The sequence below is a fragment of the Urocitellus parryii genome, chromosome 2 (assembly GCF_045843805.1).
Source record: "Urocitellus parryii isolate mUroPar1 chromosome 2, mUroPar1.hap1, whole genome shotgun sequence".
Classification (NCBI taxonomy): Eukaryota; Metazoa; Chordata; class Mammalia; order Rodentia; family Sciuridae; genus Urocitellus; species Urocitellus parryii.
Window position 1 is genome coordinate 197,785,417 of NC_135532.1, and position 17,512 is coordinate 197,802,928.

The following is a 17,512-nucleotide window of genomic DNA, read 5'->3' on the forward strand; positions in this document are numbered from 1 at the left end:
TGGACGTACTGTGACATCCCTATTTTTCACCATTACCTCATATTTTTATATTTAGAAAATATGAAAACCAATGCCAGTTCTTCATACAAAAAGTTAAACTTAATCAATAGCTATATCATTATAATTAAAATATTGTGAACTAACTCAAATCAAAGACCAATTTTTTTAAGACTGACTGGATAAATTAAAAAAAAAAATGAGTGAAGAGCAAATAAATGAAGAATAGGAGGAACTCCTCAGAAGACTCTTTAAAGTACCAAAGGGCCAGAATTTCTCTTTTTAATTGTGCTGAGTTTAAAAGAGCAAGAAAAGTACCCAGTGAACTATATTTAATTTAACTTTTAAGTGTTGAGACTAATTGCCCACATTTAAACAATTTTTTGTTGTTTTATGATTGTTTTTTTGGTACTGGGGTTTGAACCAAGGGTGCTCTATCCTGAGCTACATCCCCAGCCTTTGTTATATTTTATTTTGAAACAGAGTCTTACTAAGTTGCCCAGGTTGTCCTCAAGCTTGTGATCCTCTTGCCTCAGCCTCTGGTAGCTAGAATTACAGGTATGCACCACCATGTTTAAAGTAATTCTTATGTAGCATAAATCAACTTGAAATATAAATAAAATATTTATGTCATTGACCTGCTGTAAATAGCAATCATCTACGTTATGACCAAACTTGTTAAAAAATCATTGATTTTTTTTTTCCTGTAGCAGGGAAAGTTTTCTATCATTCTTAAATTTGTTTAATATGAAAATATTATTAATCTAATATACTTTCTGAATCACAATAAACCATTATTTTTATTATTTTGGTACTAGGGATTGAACTCAGGGATGAGCTACCCTTGAACTACTAACCCCAGGGCTTTTATTTTTCATTTTGAGACAGGGTCCTGTTGAGTAGCTGATGGTTTCACCAAATTGCTGAGGCTGGCCTCAAACTTGGAATTCTCCTACCTCAGCCTCCTATGTCATAGGGATTACAGCTGTGCCACACCATGCTTGGCTATGATAGCCTTTTAAGTGACCTAAAACACTTACACAATTCACCTGTAAACTGTCCTTGACTATTTGAGCCCATATATCCTATGTCAAGAAGGTCACTGGCATTGCGCTGGTGGCCTCCCCTCAACACCTCCGGTTTCCTGGGTCCAGTGGATCCTTTAGAAGAAGCTGTTCCTGATGAGCTGTGGCCACCTGGAGATGGGAAACTGGGCTTGCTGTAGGGCACCAAGGCCTCCTCTGAAAAAGAAAAAAAAAAAAAAACCATAAAGGGCTAAATTGAACTGTAGCCCGGGAAAATGACACAAGTTTAACTCTCACAAGTTAAGCTCAGAATGGACCATTTTACTGTTTCGTTCTTTAGTAAAATTAAAATTAGGAGGTTTAATCAAGACCGGATATTAAAGGAATTTCCATGTGCAAGCAACATTTCCTACAATAGGAACTGAAGCAGGATTAAATTAAAAGAGATCTTGGGATAAGTATACAATGTTGTATATTATTTGCAAAACTTAAATTCATCATAAAAGAGAGCAGCTTACAGGAACTACTTTGTTTAAAAAAAAAGCATATCTTAAAATAATTTCTAGAGTTCAATGAGGCTTCAATATTCCCATCAAAACAGAAGGAATGTGGTTTTAGTTTAAACTACAGCAATATTTTCTCAATCAATTTAGATAAAGAATTATGTATTAGCTAATTAAATAAGCTTCTTAAATTTCTGTTGTTGCTTGGGACATAAATATATTAATTGAAAGGCTAGGAATTTCATTAAAAGAAAGGATAAACCCACCCAATTTTAACAATTGTGATAATATTCATTTGATATATTGTCTCCCTGCAAATAACTTATCAAATATAGTATAAATAATTATTTAATATTTTGAATCATTCCTTCATTCTTCTTTCCTCCTCTCTTTATTTCTTACCTCTCTCTTCCTGTCTTTCTCTAGCTCTTTCTTTTCATCTCTCCACATCTTCCTTTCCACCCCAACTAACTCTATTTCTTTCTTTCTTTTGAGGTATTGGCCATTAACAAGTGATTAGATGATGAAAAAATGTTGGCTGAATTTACTGTTTCTTGCCTTAGATAGTCTTTAATGACAGGGATCACATAATTTTTCTCTCACAGCTTGAATGGTCAACCATTCCTAAACATTTCAGTAAATCTAGATATTGAAATTGTCATCTTCTGGCCCTTGCACAAATTGAATTTTTCAAAAACTTTAGCACAGTGTTGTAACAAAATGTAATTACAGAAATGCATGGGGAGAGGACTTGTCTAATAAAGATTGAGTCCAAATGAATAAGGAATGTGTTTCAAAAGTTGTGTGCATGTGTATATGTTTATTAATACTCAGTAAATCCTGATGCAAGATATTCCAAAAAAATGCAATAGCCCCACCCCTAATTAATGTCCAATCGGAAACCATGAAATTTATGTTCTAACATTTCCAGGAAGTGTGATTTATAAACAAGAGCATTTCTTGTCCCCATGTGAACAGTCATCTACATTTAATCAGTTGGGGGAGGTGTAAGCCCAGTTAACCTTTTCCAACATGAGGTCTGTGGTTGGGCATTTACTTGTAAATTTATAATCTCAATTAATTCACCTAATTGACTGACAGGAGCTTTCCTTTCAAATGACTGGTTACTTCTGTCAAAATGACAATCTCTTTGAAGGTAGAGATTAAACTGACAAAAAAGCTGAAATTTAGTGGTCTTAAAGCTACTCAACATAAACAGTAAAAGGCAAAAAAGTCAAAATTGTCTCCTGAGACTGTAGATGAAGGCTGGAGATCTCTTGGATTCAAAGACCTATGGAGAGGTTCATTTGAGGAGCAATCACCACTGTAATCAGTCTCAAGGAACATGCCTGTGAGCTCTGCTGAGAAATTCCAACTTCACTTACTGACTTAAGGCAAATATTTCTCAGATGCCCTTAAACAACGGCCATTTCTGGAATACCTGGTAGAAAATAAAAGGGTCACAGCCCACACTTGCTTGGGACTGTGCAGAACACACCTGATCCAACCCCTTGTTTGTGTGGGGCTTTCCGTGTGTCTTCTTGGCGTTCTGTGGAGCTTATCCATTCCTGGGTTTGTCGTTGCCACTCTAGGGAGGTTTTGGCTGGACAATCCAAGGAGCTCTTTGTGTCTTCTAAGCTGGAGGCATGTTGTCTCTCTAGAGAGCTTCCTTTTCTCTCTGTTGAGTTTTCCACATGACCAGCATGCTGACTCGGGCCTATTTGCTGCCTTAAACCCTGACCTGGTGGGGGATCTGGTGGTGGTGGAAGATCTAAAAATTTTGAATAATGTTTAGAATGGACTAAAATTTAATGAAAAAATACAGGTTTTATTTCAAGTTGGAAAAGAAAACAAAACAAAACAAAAAAACCTCTTGCCCTCGTACAAGTATCACCCATGCAAAAAAATAAAAACAAACAAAAGAAAAAAAAAACAGAGAAAAATAAAAGTCAATTATTGATATGTAAAATGCATATTATTGGTCTCTCTGCTGTCTTCTACCACAGCATCACTGAAATCAAATTCACTGGATTCATCCAACTGTTAAACATGGAAAGTGTTTTCAATTGCACACTGGGGCTAACATTCAAGGTTAAAGGGCAAATTAAGGGTCATAATTCATTTTCGACCTTCCCTTTTCAAAGTAGAAATACTATGGCAAAAAAATAGAATAATAAGATCACTAAATATTCTAGCAGCTGTGCTAATAAAAGAACAAAAGCCAGCCTGCCAATCTCCATAGGAAACATCACCCTTGGGAAATTAAGAACTATATGCCGTATCATATGCAACATATGATTGCCTTTACCCAAGTATGTGGCACATTTAGCAATAGTCAAAGGGTTAAGCTAACATTTATTAAATGCAATTAACATTCTGCCTGACAATCAATTCTGGCTATTCGTTTCATGAGTTAGCTAATGAGTTACAACTAATATATTATAATCTTCCAATGTATTAATTTTAATAAGTAATAACCAATGTTCAGCATACAGATTGAATATGCTTTATGGTACTAGAGTTGGCAATATATCACGGAAATTTGAGAAGTAGTGGAATAGATAATTTTTCAGAAACGCTTTTTAAATTAAATATCGGAAATGAAAAACTTAAAAGTTCAAGTATCAGCAAATTTTTCATTTTCCTTTTCTTAGCTCTTCATATCTTCAGCTTTGTGTCTTGAAAGTCTTCCACTGTGAAATCATATTTCCTTCCTTAAGTATTACACTAGCTGAAATAATTTATTTTTTTTCCTTTGGTATTGGGCATTGAACTCAGGGGAATTTTGCCACTGAGCTGCATCCCCAGTGTTTTTTATTTGTTATTTTGAGGTAGGTTTCGTAAGTCGTTGAGAGTCTCATTAAATGCTAATGATTGAGGCCAGACTCAAACTTGTGACTCTCCTGACTCAGCCTCCTGAGTCATTGGTATCATAGGTGAACATCACAACACCCAGCTTTAAAATAATTTTTAAATCCTTCTAAATATTCATTTAGATTGATTTATTATGGTTTTGTGTATGCTATTGCATACTTCTTAGTTTATCCTTAGAGTATTGGCAATTATGTCATTTATTCATAAAAAGCAAAAATCATGTATAGTATTTATTTCATTAATTAGAAGATATTAATACAGCATTGTTATGACACTTTTATAACCAGGTTCTTATTTCTAATAATATTATCTATGAATTTTAAAGGGAAAAGTATAAATTTCCTATATACAAAAAATAGCTTTTTCAAAGAAATGTTAAACTGGTCATTCTAAGATTTATACTTTGTCTTAGGAGCAAAATGATATTATTCTCCACTGCACAGAGAATCTGGAGCACCCAGGTTGGATGGTTACTAGTTCTTATGTATACCTTATATATTATGAATTTCTAATTATTGAGGGGAACAGAGTCTCTGTCTGGGAAAATAAGGTTTTATTCCAAACATTTCTTCCAAGATGAAAAGCTAATGTAATGTTGAGATATCTCTTTGTTGGATAATCCAATGAGTTTGGGACTCCCATCACTATACATTATTATAAATGCAAATTAATTATTTCATTTGAGTTATTGGTCTTAGAGAGACAGCAAGGAGAAATTATAAAATTTGCTTCCAAAATAACAGATCTTATCATTGATTTTTACTCTCCATCAGAGCAGCTTAATTTCTAAAATGGTCAAAATGGTATCTGCTTATGCCAGCTAAAATTCTGAAGACTATTTAATTTAACCTGAAATTATATAGCTTCATAATTAAGTAATATCCTTGAAGATTGTGTCTTCTAAGAAGAAAGGGCATTGCAAGCACTTTGAAATAAACCAACGGGAAAGGGAAATGGAATTGCAAATGGCTATAGAAAAATAAAAACATATAATCAAATACATTTTATCTAAATTAAATTTATTATTCAATTCTAGGTTGATTCATTTCAACTAAGTCAATTCACTAAAGAGTATCTTACTAGCCTACTGAGAATTAGCTATTGTCAGGTGACCACAATCCCATGACATAAGGGTTGTTATTGTCTTCATTTTTTAGCTGAGAAACTGGGACCACAAAGAAATGAAGTATCTCCATTCTGGATCTCTCCTCCCATGAACTGCAGACTCTTCTAGCCAAATCCACATGGGACAATTCCATTTAGACATTTGGAAAGCTTCTCAAATTGCCCATATCAGAACTGAAATCTAGTGCCTCCTTTATAAAATTTGTGTCTTGCATGGTATGCCTCTTCTCTACCTGTGGCAATTTCATCCTACAAGTTCACCAAAAGCTATGAAGTGACCTTTATAGCCTTGCTTTACTAATTTTATTAACAAGACCTGTGAGCACCATTTCCAAAATTCCTCATTTCTCATCCCTTTCACTTATTTCTGACTTGGTATGAACCACCATTGTCTATCCCCTATATTGCTTCTACAGCCTCCTATGTATGTTTTACACCTTTTCCCCATTAAATGTAACACAACAGTGGAGATGATCTTTTTAAAAAGAAAAATAGAGAAGATCATGTCACTCCTCTGCTCCCCCCCCCGCCCCTCTCTCCAGTAGCTTCCCACTCAACATACTGTAAGGCTGATTGCATCACCTCAGCTTCAAGGTCCTACATCACATGTGCTCTTTTGCTTGTCTGACTTCGTGTTCTATTTTGTTTCTATGCTTGCTCTAGTCGTTTTTCTCCCCTAACATTTTTGGTAAATAAGCCCCAGATTTTATTGCTGTTTTCTTATTTGTTCGAAGGACCTTTCCTTGGATATCTTTGCTTTCATTCTTCTAGTCTTTTCTCCAATGCCACCTTGTATGTGAGGCCTTCCCTAAAAAACATTCTTAAAAATATCTCTTTCCTACCTCCGTACTTCTCAACTTCTTTCCCTTTTGTCTTTTTCCTCATGGCAATGATCACCCTCTTATCAACTGCTTTTTTATATTCATGTATTACTGTTGGTCTTTATCTATCTTCCTACACTCAAATATAAGCTCCATAGGATTTTTGTCTATCTGGCTCCTCTTGCCTTCCATGTGGAATATATTTAATATATATTTTAAGGGGTAAAGCTAGTATTTGACAGAGCTTGGAAAGGGCCCCTTTTCTGAACAGGGCATTAAAAACTAGGGTAAAGGGAACACAAGTTGGGAGGATGTAGTCTAAGGAAAATCAGTTTGTTGGGTAGAGAACTGCCAATTTTTACTCAGTGTGTTGACTTCAAAGGTATTTTTTGATTCATTATGCAAGTGGATAGAAGATGTGGATTCATCAATGACTCCTTAGGTATGCCTGGGTTTTGGTATAGCTTTTGGAACGGACACAGAAATATCCATTCCAATTCTTCTTCTGGGACACATGGAGGATACTTTCTAGTACTAGACACCATGGAGAGAGATTTTGATAATGACATATGAGACATGACATAGGTTCTTGCCATTAGAAACTCCCAGTGATCACTCATTATCTGTCTTTGCCTCACTCAGAAACCATAAAGATTTCTGAAAATAATGCCATCTCAATCCTGGAGAGGCCTACACCCTTACATTACTGCTTAGAGGAGAGCCACCTGACCTTGATAGATGACTGTGTCAATAAGAAAGTATCTTTTACTGTGCCAAGACACTGAGGGTTAGAGGTTGTTTGGTAAAGCAGCTAGCAATAATTACCCTAATTAATATAGCCATAAAACACTATTGTAAAATCTATAATGTAAAAGTTTCATTGTAAAGTGTCCATACACTATAAACTACTAGGCACCAATCTTCCCAAAAAGAACAGTTTGATTTTATGTAAAGAAGTTATGAATTATTCCTGACACATGGATTCATATCATGTAAGTGCTATGTCATAAGCATTTATTGTAGAATAACAATATTCTTAAGGCCTCCAAAATAAATGTCCTTGTTTCACAATTAAATGTGTCTGGATTGCACATGTGGGAAGAGATGTGAGCCAAATTTCCTTTGCAATATCACTTAAAATATATCTACTAACAACACATAATTCATAATCACTTTTCAAAATTGAAATTTAGGGACCTAATTTTTTAGAAAGATAAGCAATATATTGATCATGATTTAAACTAGGAGGAAGATAGTTTTATGTGAACATATTGAAAAATCTTGCAGAAAAATTATTATAGAAGAAAAAAGAGCACTCTATTTTGTATATTTAAATTTTATGCCATACACATATACTACATATGGTCTTCAAAGATTTGTAAAAAGAACACACTATATTTTTCTCTGTTGCCACATATTCTGAGCAGAAAAAATACATAAAATTCTTAATTCTCAAAGTTTTGAGTAGCATATCAGTGAGAGCAGTCTTTTCTATTTAGAGTGAATAAGATCAACCCTGCAAACTGTTCTAAGTGCTCAACTAATCTCCAGAGCATCTGAAGCAGAAAGGTTTTGTTCACCACAGGGTATCTATTTAGAGAGAATGAAAAACTCAATTGGACCCTTAACCTTCATATTCCACAGAAACACTTCCCAATGAAAACAAAATAAGCAGGATATATGAACAAACCTGAAAGCTTTTAGAACAAGCATGTTTGGCTTTTTTAAGCCTTCTTAGCATTACACGGTGACAAAAGAAAGCACAAAGTTGGCTTCCTGACAGAGTGCCCCTTCCCACAAAGGAAAATGCTTTTTTTCCAAACAAGCTTCACTCTGTTTCATAATGATAGATGTAAGAGTGCTAAGGACTAGGTCATAGCTTCTCGAAGCTGGATGTCCATTAAATTTAACCCATGGAGCTTCAAAACTTCCTATAATAGGATTATACCTCAGAATAATCATGAATGTCTCCATGGTTTATTTGAAGATCTCCCCAAATGTTTCCAACATTCAGCATGGCTAGGTTAATCCTAGTGTTTAGTTGGACAATCTCAGATAAAGTTTGTATGCTTATGGAAGATAAGGTTGAGAAGAGGGAAGAAACTCATTTTTGAGTCTCACTGTATACTAGGCACTTTAAATATAATTATATATCCTTAAATATACTTCATGTGTGCTTAGAATAAAGCTTCAGGATGAATATTTTTATTCAGACTTAAAAGATATAATAATTAAGTGGAAAATATGGGAAATAGACTATGCTCTGAGAGCTTTTGAAATACTCATTATTGACCATGGATAACTTCCAGTAATAATATTTTCTGAAACTAACTATTTAAGCAAATATTCAAATATTGGCTATTCAATTAATTGACATAAATTGGCAAACTATGACCTATAGGCCAAATTCTGCCACTATTTTATCAATAAAGATTTATTAGATATTAGTCGCACCCATATTTTCACTTTACTATAGCTCTACCCATGCAATACTGGCAGTGCAGAGTACTTGTGGCACAGGCCACATGCTCAAAAAAAACCCCAAATATTTACTCTCTGAATTTCAATAGAAAAAAATAATATACTAGCCCTTTGTTGTGGTCCAAATGACTGTATATCCCTGAAATTCATCTGTTGAAATCCTAACCCCAGGGTGATGGTATTGGAATATGAGGGCTTTATGAGGTCATAAAGGTAAAGTTCTCATGAATGGGATTAGTACCCTTATTAATCACACCCTAGAGAGGTCTGTTCCATCATGTGAGAAGTAATAAAAATGTACCATCTGTAAACCAGAGTGTGAGCCCTCAAAAGATTCCAAATCAGTCAGTGCCTTGATCTTTGTACTTCCATTAATATTAGCCCAGAGAACTATGAGAAATAAATATTTGTTGTTTAGAAACTTTCTGCTGTTTATAAAGTTATAATCATCTGTTACAGCAGCCCAAGTAGACATTCTTCAACTACCTGACTGCTATCATGTCTTGAAGCTCTGAAATTCACGAAACTAAAAAGTTACTAAACCATTTCAAATTCTTTTCCAAGGGTGAAAGAGATTATAATTTCATATCATAAATGTTCTGATACTATGACATGTGCACATGCTGCTTATGTTTTTTTTTCCTAACCTTCAAGTGGAATGTTTGCTAAAATGCAATAAAGAAAAAATGCCAGAAGGGTAGAAAAATCAACAGATAAGAGTGGTACAGCTTTTCTTTCTTGGGGATTGATCATAAAGACATAATTCCAGATTGTTGAGAGAGAGGGTGTTTCACGTAAGCAAGACCATTTTGCCAGGTTTCTGCCTTGTATGTAATGAGGCAATGCCTAATCTACCATAGATATTTTAATCTGAGTTAATGACCACGTGGAATGCATCTCTTCATTGAGGAAAGAAGAGGAACAGAAATCAGCCTACCATCTGTCATTCCTTCCCTTCGGTGAGGCAGTGCTGGCTGTTGGTCCATTCGCCCTCCCTTGTGTTTTTTGGTGGGCCTGGGCCTCTGACTTTGATTCAGGGCTGCGCTCGTGTTACTGTCAGTAGAAAATGGGCTGGTGGGTCGAGGTCTTTGAGAGGAGGTAAAGGATTTTCCTAGAAAGAAAACAAAGGGAATGGGGTATAGGGAATGTCATTGTAATGCACTGATATAATGTCTGTCTTGTATTTTCTGCTCTTCCTAAGGCTAAATCTGTGAACCTACCTAGAGATGCCACTGGAAGATACCAAATATTGGTGCACCTACAAAAATAAATATATGCCCTGCTACATATAATGTGTTCAATTTTTATAAGCTAAGAACACCCCACCCACAAAAATATTTCAAACAATTGAACATAAAACAAATCCACCAATCCAAAGCTTCATACTGCTTGATTAGTTTTTATATTACCTTGAAAATCTTAGTGATAACTTTATAGTTATATGCAAATTCATGAAACATTATTTCTCAAAATTCAAGAGGTTATTTCTTAAATGAATTGCACCCTGTTTCATTTGCTTAATCAAATTTCACCCCTGAAATTTTACAAAATCTGAGTACAGAAAAAAATGCCTTGTAGTTTTATGTGAAAAGTCTGCTCAGGTACATATGCTAAATTGACTTTACCACTTATATGCAAACAAAATGAATTCTATCTCTTAGTGGAAACTCAATAACATCAGTGTAGAGGATAGCAGGTTAAAATCACCTTGTATATCCAAAGTGAAGTAGGTATTTTGTGATTACTGTATCTGAGCAGACTTCAAATTCTCATGGACGAATGAATTGTACTATTTCCCTTTCTTGTGGTTTAGTACAAAAGAAGTGAAATTTATTCTGGGAAAAGGTTACCTAATACATTTTCAAAAACGTCTTTTAATACTGTTTATTATAGTAAGAGAAGGATGGTTTATGTTCATATATTTATTCTCTTGTCATGTTTTCATTTCATACAAACTTATCATATGTAGTTTCATTTTCCTAAGTCAATGTGACATGATGTAGCTTAATGCTTTATTAGCTATTAGCATACATGCAAGAAATGCACCTATTCTGTATAATTTATTAGTTTCCTTGCACTTTCTCACTGTTCTACTTACAGCTAATGCCACAAAAAGCACTCAGGCAACATAAAGTTTTTGACTTATGCTTTATAAAGCAAGAAAATTCAAATAACAGTTATATTACAACATATTTTAGTTTGGATGCTATATGAAAATAAACCTCTGCAATGCTTGAGAAATCTTTTTATTTTGCTTGAAGATATCTAATACATGCTCAAAATAAATACTGATGATATGATTCAAGATAATTTCCAAGGCTCACTTTTATAACCTGAGAGTTTAATGAAAATCAGGAGTATATCACTTTTATTTAATATTTGAACACTACAAAAATTTAAAAATGCATTTGATATTTCATTGGTTTTGTAAGAGAGCTCAGTTTAATTCATATATTACCATCCTAAATGTGAAGTTAAGAAGTACATATACAAATATTAGAGCATAATCATGCCAAAATGTTGTTTTTTTTTCCAGAAAAACAAATGATTACAAACTGCTAATCTATTTTTAGAATTAAGACTGCATTTCTTTCTGTGGAATGAGCAGCATGTGAAAAATGACATAATTGGTCCTTTATATTATTACTTATTACTCTCAGAAATCAATATTAAATTCTCTAAAGTACAATATACATGTAGTCATCATTTTATTCAACTTGCAAATGCAGTAGGTGTATCTTTAATTAGCATCCTTTAAAACATATAATAAATTATTGTATTAAAATCTTAGCCAAACAATAAGACCCTCAGCCATTTGAACTGTTAGACTGAAAGCCTTACACCCATTTACCCCATGCTGAGGAAGGCTTCCCAGAAACTGCATTTGTAGAAAGAGATGGGGCAAAGGAAAGTAATGGAGATAAAAGCTGAATAATTTTAATCACTAGGTTCATTATTAATGTGTGCAGATTTTGCAAAGTGTGAGTTATTGAAAATTTAATGGCAATCTGATTTGCTGATTTGCCATAATATAAAAAGGAAGTATATTCCAATTAATCAGCAGCACCGTGAAGAGAAAGGGATATTAAGGATAGAAAGTAGTAAGTTGGAGCCTATTTTTGGCTCTGCAAAACTTGCATCAGGACAGAGTTCAGACAACAGAGCATCCCAAATGTTCATGCATATTACAGAGAGTCCTGCAGTCAGACTTGCTGAGAAAGAAGAGGAGAAAAAAGGTCAGTGTCCCAAGGACAAGATTCTCTCATGCAAAGAGTGTTGACTTTGGAGTCTACCAACCTGTTCTTGTAAGGCTGGTTCCTTCCAGCCTAAAACCAGCTTTATCTGCTGCTGCCACCAGTGCTTGTGCAAAACTGCCGCTGGCAAATATGGAACCATCTGAGGAGCTACCTACACTAGATCTATGACTAGAAAAGTTACGATCCTCATCAGATGCAGAGCCCCATCCATTTACCATTGAACCTAAAAACAAATGTAGTTGTCTAGTGAGTTTGTATATATTGCATATCTCATGTGCTTGTAAACACTATACGAATGAGCAAGTACACTGCCTCCACTCCTCGCCACTTTGAAGTTTCATCATGGATTCCTTAGCTAAACATTATCCGTGTTTTAAACACACTTAGTACAAATGAAAGAAGCTTGTGTAAAATCTGTATTTGTTTGAAGCACATGTGCAAGACATGTTCCAAGTGGTTAATTTTTTACATTGTTTAAATTGTTACATGATCATTTTTCCAAACAAGAACTGCTATGTGTATTTTCTACAAGTCAGGGATGAACACACTTATTGAAACAAATTATGGTGTATTTAAACTGATCCGTGACTTGCTTGAATAAACAGTATGGGTATAATTTGAAGTTAGTTCAGATGACAATGATAATCTGCATAAAAACTTGAATACTGGACTTGTACATACAGTTGTATATCATAGAAGATCTGGAATTATTTCAAGATTTTAAGGTGAACAGTTAATTACTGGTTAAATAACAAAATACATCAACTAAAATGTATAAATGATATCAAATCAACTAAACATAGAACATAAGGAAAATGTTAGTTTGCAAAAGTGCTATTAATTTCAATATTTCTTTTGCTTTCTTTGATTTTTAATATTTGAAGAACTCTAATTTTCTCTTTAACACTGATACTTATGAAATTAGCCCTTATGGAGACTATTATCAGCATTTCTATGGATTTTCTTTTTCAAGATGAACTATGGCAGTAGAGGAAAAAAATTGCAATTTTATATTTAAAGAAAATACACTTTGAAGATATTGACAACTTTTTTTCTTCCTAGAAAGTCATTTACTATTTTATGCATATACATACATACACATATTAGATAAAAGCACACTGGGAACTTAACTCATTATGTAATAAAATTAAAATCGCAGTACCATATTTAAGTTGGTGTACCATTAATTCATGACACAATAAACTATCAAGTATTGTTTACCCTAACTTTTGCTTTTGTTAGAAGAGGGACAAAAAAGTACTTACAAAAAGTTAATTTAGAATTTCAAAATAAACCAAACAGGTGTTTCCAGGAAAGAGATGAAAGTCGTATGTTATAGATTATTTCTATTTCTCTAATATTTAAAAGACAGCCGTGTAGTTAAGAGTTGCCACGACTCAGTATTTGAAGTGGTAGTCAGGCCGTCATGGTACAATAACACAGATTCATGCACTCTCAAGACAGAGAAAACTGAAACTGAAAGGGTTAGAATGATCTGGAAGTTAAAAGGGTGTTAAGTGTAGCTGAGAAAGATAGAGTCTTGATTCTATTTGCCAAAAGCACAAAGATATACTTTTTACTTTCCAAACAAATTCCCTTGACACAGACCACTGCAAGGAAACTGAGATAACACCAGCAACTGAGCCTCCTCTGAGAGATTCATTTCTAGGTTAATAATCACAAGTCAAGGATCAACAGCCCAAAATGAAAGAAGAAATGATGCAGTAGGCCTTGCAATATAATGCTACAGAAGATAAGAAGAAATCAAAGTGATTCAGCAAGGGGTCACAAAAGAATATGAAAGTTGAGAACTGGGAATAGTTTTAAAACATTCAAAAGCTCAGTTCCAAACCCTTCCATGTGATTTCTGTTTTTCTAAATGTCTGTGCTCACTCACCAAACAAGCATCTCCTTATTGTTATTCTCCTAATTCATCCTGACACTCCTTTTAGCTGATTTCCTTCTAGTCCCTTCTATCTTTCCTCATTGTTATCTACATTATCTTTTCAAAGCATTGATCTTTTACTTTTGTTCCTCTGTTTGAAGTCTTACCTATAACACCAATGCACATACAAAATTAGGAATCTGAGACCTCCCCCCACTATTGAGCCAGCCTACTTTTGCAGCCCATTCTGTCCCACAACTAGTGTAGTCTCACTCTCTCTCCCACACATCACTTCCCATTCCTTGACAATACTTCTGTATTGCACCAAATCTATTAATTGCTGCCAAACTTTAAAGTTCAAATAAAATACCATCTTTATCACCTGGATTCTACCTTCAACATTCTGTTAGGGTGACTTCCTCCTTTGTGTGCAAACATTGTGAATGCAGTAGTCTATGAGCTGTCTCCCTGTATTATAGTATATTGCATATATTTTTCCTGCTCCAGGAAATACAACTCTGGTCATTAAGAACTATCTCTTATTCACTTCAGTATTTCCTGTACAAGGCCACTGTACAGTAGGAAGGAATTCAATGAACAGTGGGCATATGGAATTAAATGCATTTATTGTTTCTGTTATTCACTGTAAATTCTTTGAGTAATTATATTTGATGTACAATTTCTTAGCAATGACCTTGGTTTATTTGCAAAAGTTGCAAAAAGAATGTTCTTTCAAGCATCCTTAGAAAATTTATTAAACAAATTAGTGAATGCTTGCTGATTACTTTGGAATAATGTGAAAAACAATGACTTCTTCATGTGAGTAAGTAAAAATTGTACTATGTAAGTTTTATTATATAAAATAGGATATATATTATATAATAAAGTTCATATGATGTACATCTTGGTTATGCTTTGATACTTTTGAATATCAAAGTTAAACAAAATTTTCTTCCAATGAAGATGCTAAATTTCATTAAGTGGCAAGTGGAAATTTATTTGTGTGTATATATGTGACATCTCTATCCAGATTCACCCATCCTAATGCATTTAGCCCAAGTTTTTATTTTTGTTGTTGTTCTTTTAAATATTTTTTATTCCACTACTATCCACTATGATCAGCCAAGAAATTGAGTCTACTCTGGGCTTTATTTCTGTCTGCCTGCTGTGTAGTTCCACTCTTGATGATCTAGCATACTGACAAATTTAGTTTCTGGATCTGCAAAATTTAGAAAAAAATCTCCTAGGAGAAAATGAGAGAGAGAAATGAGAGAAAAAAAAATCTCACAGCAATGTCACCAAAGAAATCCCATCTTGTAAGACTGCCCAACTTTTCCCCCAAATAAACTGTTATCTCCCTGTGAAAGTGAGTCCCACACAAGTGGATTTCCATACACACATCTGCCTTACCCTAAATAGATCAGCAACTTTCATACTTTTGTGCTTGCTCTGATTTCTCTCAATCTTTCAAGCTTTAATTTGACACATTATGGCCTCAAACATAATCAATAAATATTTAAACATATTTCAATTCATTTAAAAATGAATTTATTTTTCTTTTGTTCATGAAGCTTTTCCTGACGCTCACTGACTCCTTTCTCTGGGAAGACGGAGTGGCCTGGAAGGCAGGACGCCAAGTGGGTTTCGGTTGATAAAGAGACAACCATCAGCTATTCTTTTACTTGTACTTCCTATAAGAGCAAAGCTACTAGACAGATGACTTTGAGTTAAAGACAAATATACCATAGCTATTTGGCCATATTAAGCAATGAGAACACTAATGATCCCAAGTGAAAGAGAGAAGTTAAGTTAGTTGCTTCAATAGATTGCAAACAATATAAACAGAAAGAAATCAATATTTCCTTTTCCTTTATTACTCTGCCTTTCTGGTAAGTCTTCAAGTTTCCTATGAATTGGGGGTGAGATACATAGAATTAGTACCTTTGTAGGACAATTTTAAAGCAGTTTAGTCATATTGTATGAATAAAAAGATGTATATCATACGTTAAAGTTCCTCCCATAACATTGTTAGAATTTTTAACATTTATTGATTTCACCTCTAGTCATTACAATTTTTCCTCTTACTTTTGATTTGAACATCAAGAATGATCTGAAGATTCAGGCAAACAATTATTAAAGAGAGGAGGGAAAGAAGAAGGAGGAGGAGGAGGAGGAGAAGAAGAAGAAGGGTAGAAGTCCTTGAGGAGGAAGAGAAGAGGGGGAGAAAGAAGACAGTAATTGAAAGAAAACAAAAAGAGTAACTCATAAATTAAAAAGGAAGTCATTTAGTGGTAACAGTTTTTTTTTTTTGTAAATGTAAGCATAAACATGAAAATACAAGTGAACACCAGGTAAAAGGAGTTCAGCCAGAGATTCTTACAAATTATATGAGATTCATATTCATTTGACACATTATAGCCCCAAACATAATCAATACATACTTAAACACTTAATGAAAAATGAATTTATGTCACATAGAGAAATTTGTGTTTATGTTCTCAATCTTTCCAAATTTCTCAGCTTTAAAATTACTGAAAGGTCAAAAAATACCTCAAATGTATTCAAGTTGTTAAAGAAAAAGTGCACACAGGACATTAAGTTGTTGCTCAAATGTTACTGAACATAAAATACCATGATAAAGTGGCATCTTGCTGTGTCTCTATTACATCTTCAGCACTAAAATTAATTTATGATCAGTCATCAATTCATTTACATGTCGTTTTATGCTAAATCCTTCCTTGCTGATAAATGCTTATCCTTAGATCCATTAAGCTAGAGTAAAGTCTGTGCTTTCTAATATGACCCTGCTAATTGTTGCATTACCATTTTTATGAGATACAAAAACTAATGGTCCCCCATTTTTCGAGCCAATATTTAATCCTGAAATTCTCCCTATGAAGTTCTCATTGCCTAACTACCTGCTAAGTAAAATCTTCAACTCTAAATGTCTTTGATCAAATCAATCCAAATATTGACCTCTGTTTAGAGGCAGAGAAACATTTCTAGTCTCTGGAAATTCTTTTTACACTCAAATATCTGAATATACAATAGTCCCACCTATATTCTAGAGAGAAAAAGGGGTGGAGGGTAGGTGGGAGGGAGTGGGAGGGAGGGAGGAAGGGAGAGAAATGTGTCATAAAGGAAAAGCAAAATAAGCTATTAAAAAATCTCTTCCCTTGGTTCATATAATACTTGTTAACTCATTTCAAAAAATTGTGCATAAAATATGCACTTTTCTTATCCATTAAATTCCAAAGTATATATTTAATTTCTTTTTAAAGACATCAGAAAATGATTTCCTTAATTTTAGCATTATTCCTGGAATTTGCCTTAATACTCAATTATTATGCTTTTGTAGCAGAAGCAAAGTGTGGCAAGTGTGTGGAGTGTGTGTGAGTCTGTGTAGGGAGTGAGTGTATTTGTGTGTGAGGGAGAGAAATTGTTAGGCCATTAGGCTTCACCATCTGTCAGATCAAAATTTCCAGAGTCCAAGGACCCAAAAGGTATGTGCTCAGGTCAGATGGTGAGGATGTCTGGTTTTATT

At 34.1% G+C, this 17,512-nt stretch overlaps 1 protein-coding gene across 1 annotated transcript in view; it reads right to left on the reverse strand.

Moving 5' to 3' along the window:
- Window positions 1-17,512, reverse strand: part of Robo2 (roundabout guidance receptor 2) — a 510,793-nt gene that overhangs the window by 12,897 nt on the left and 480,384 nt on the right. Inside the window, exons 25-27 of the mRNA XM_077795545.1 lie at window positions 9,764-9,937; window positions 3,024-3,296; window positions 1,038-1,238 (exon numbers count right to left, since the gene is read on the reverse strand). Of these exons, the coding sequence (XP_077651671.1) occupies window positions 1,038-1,238; window positions 3,024-3,296; window positions 9,764-9,937 (648 nt within the window). The remainder of the gene's footprint in view (window positions 1-1,037; window positions 1,239-3,023; window positions 3,297-9,763; window positions 9,938-17,512) is intronic.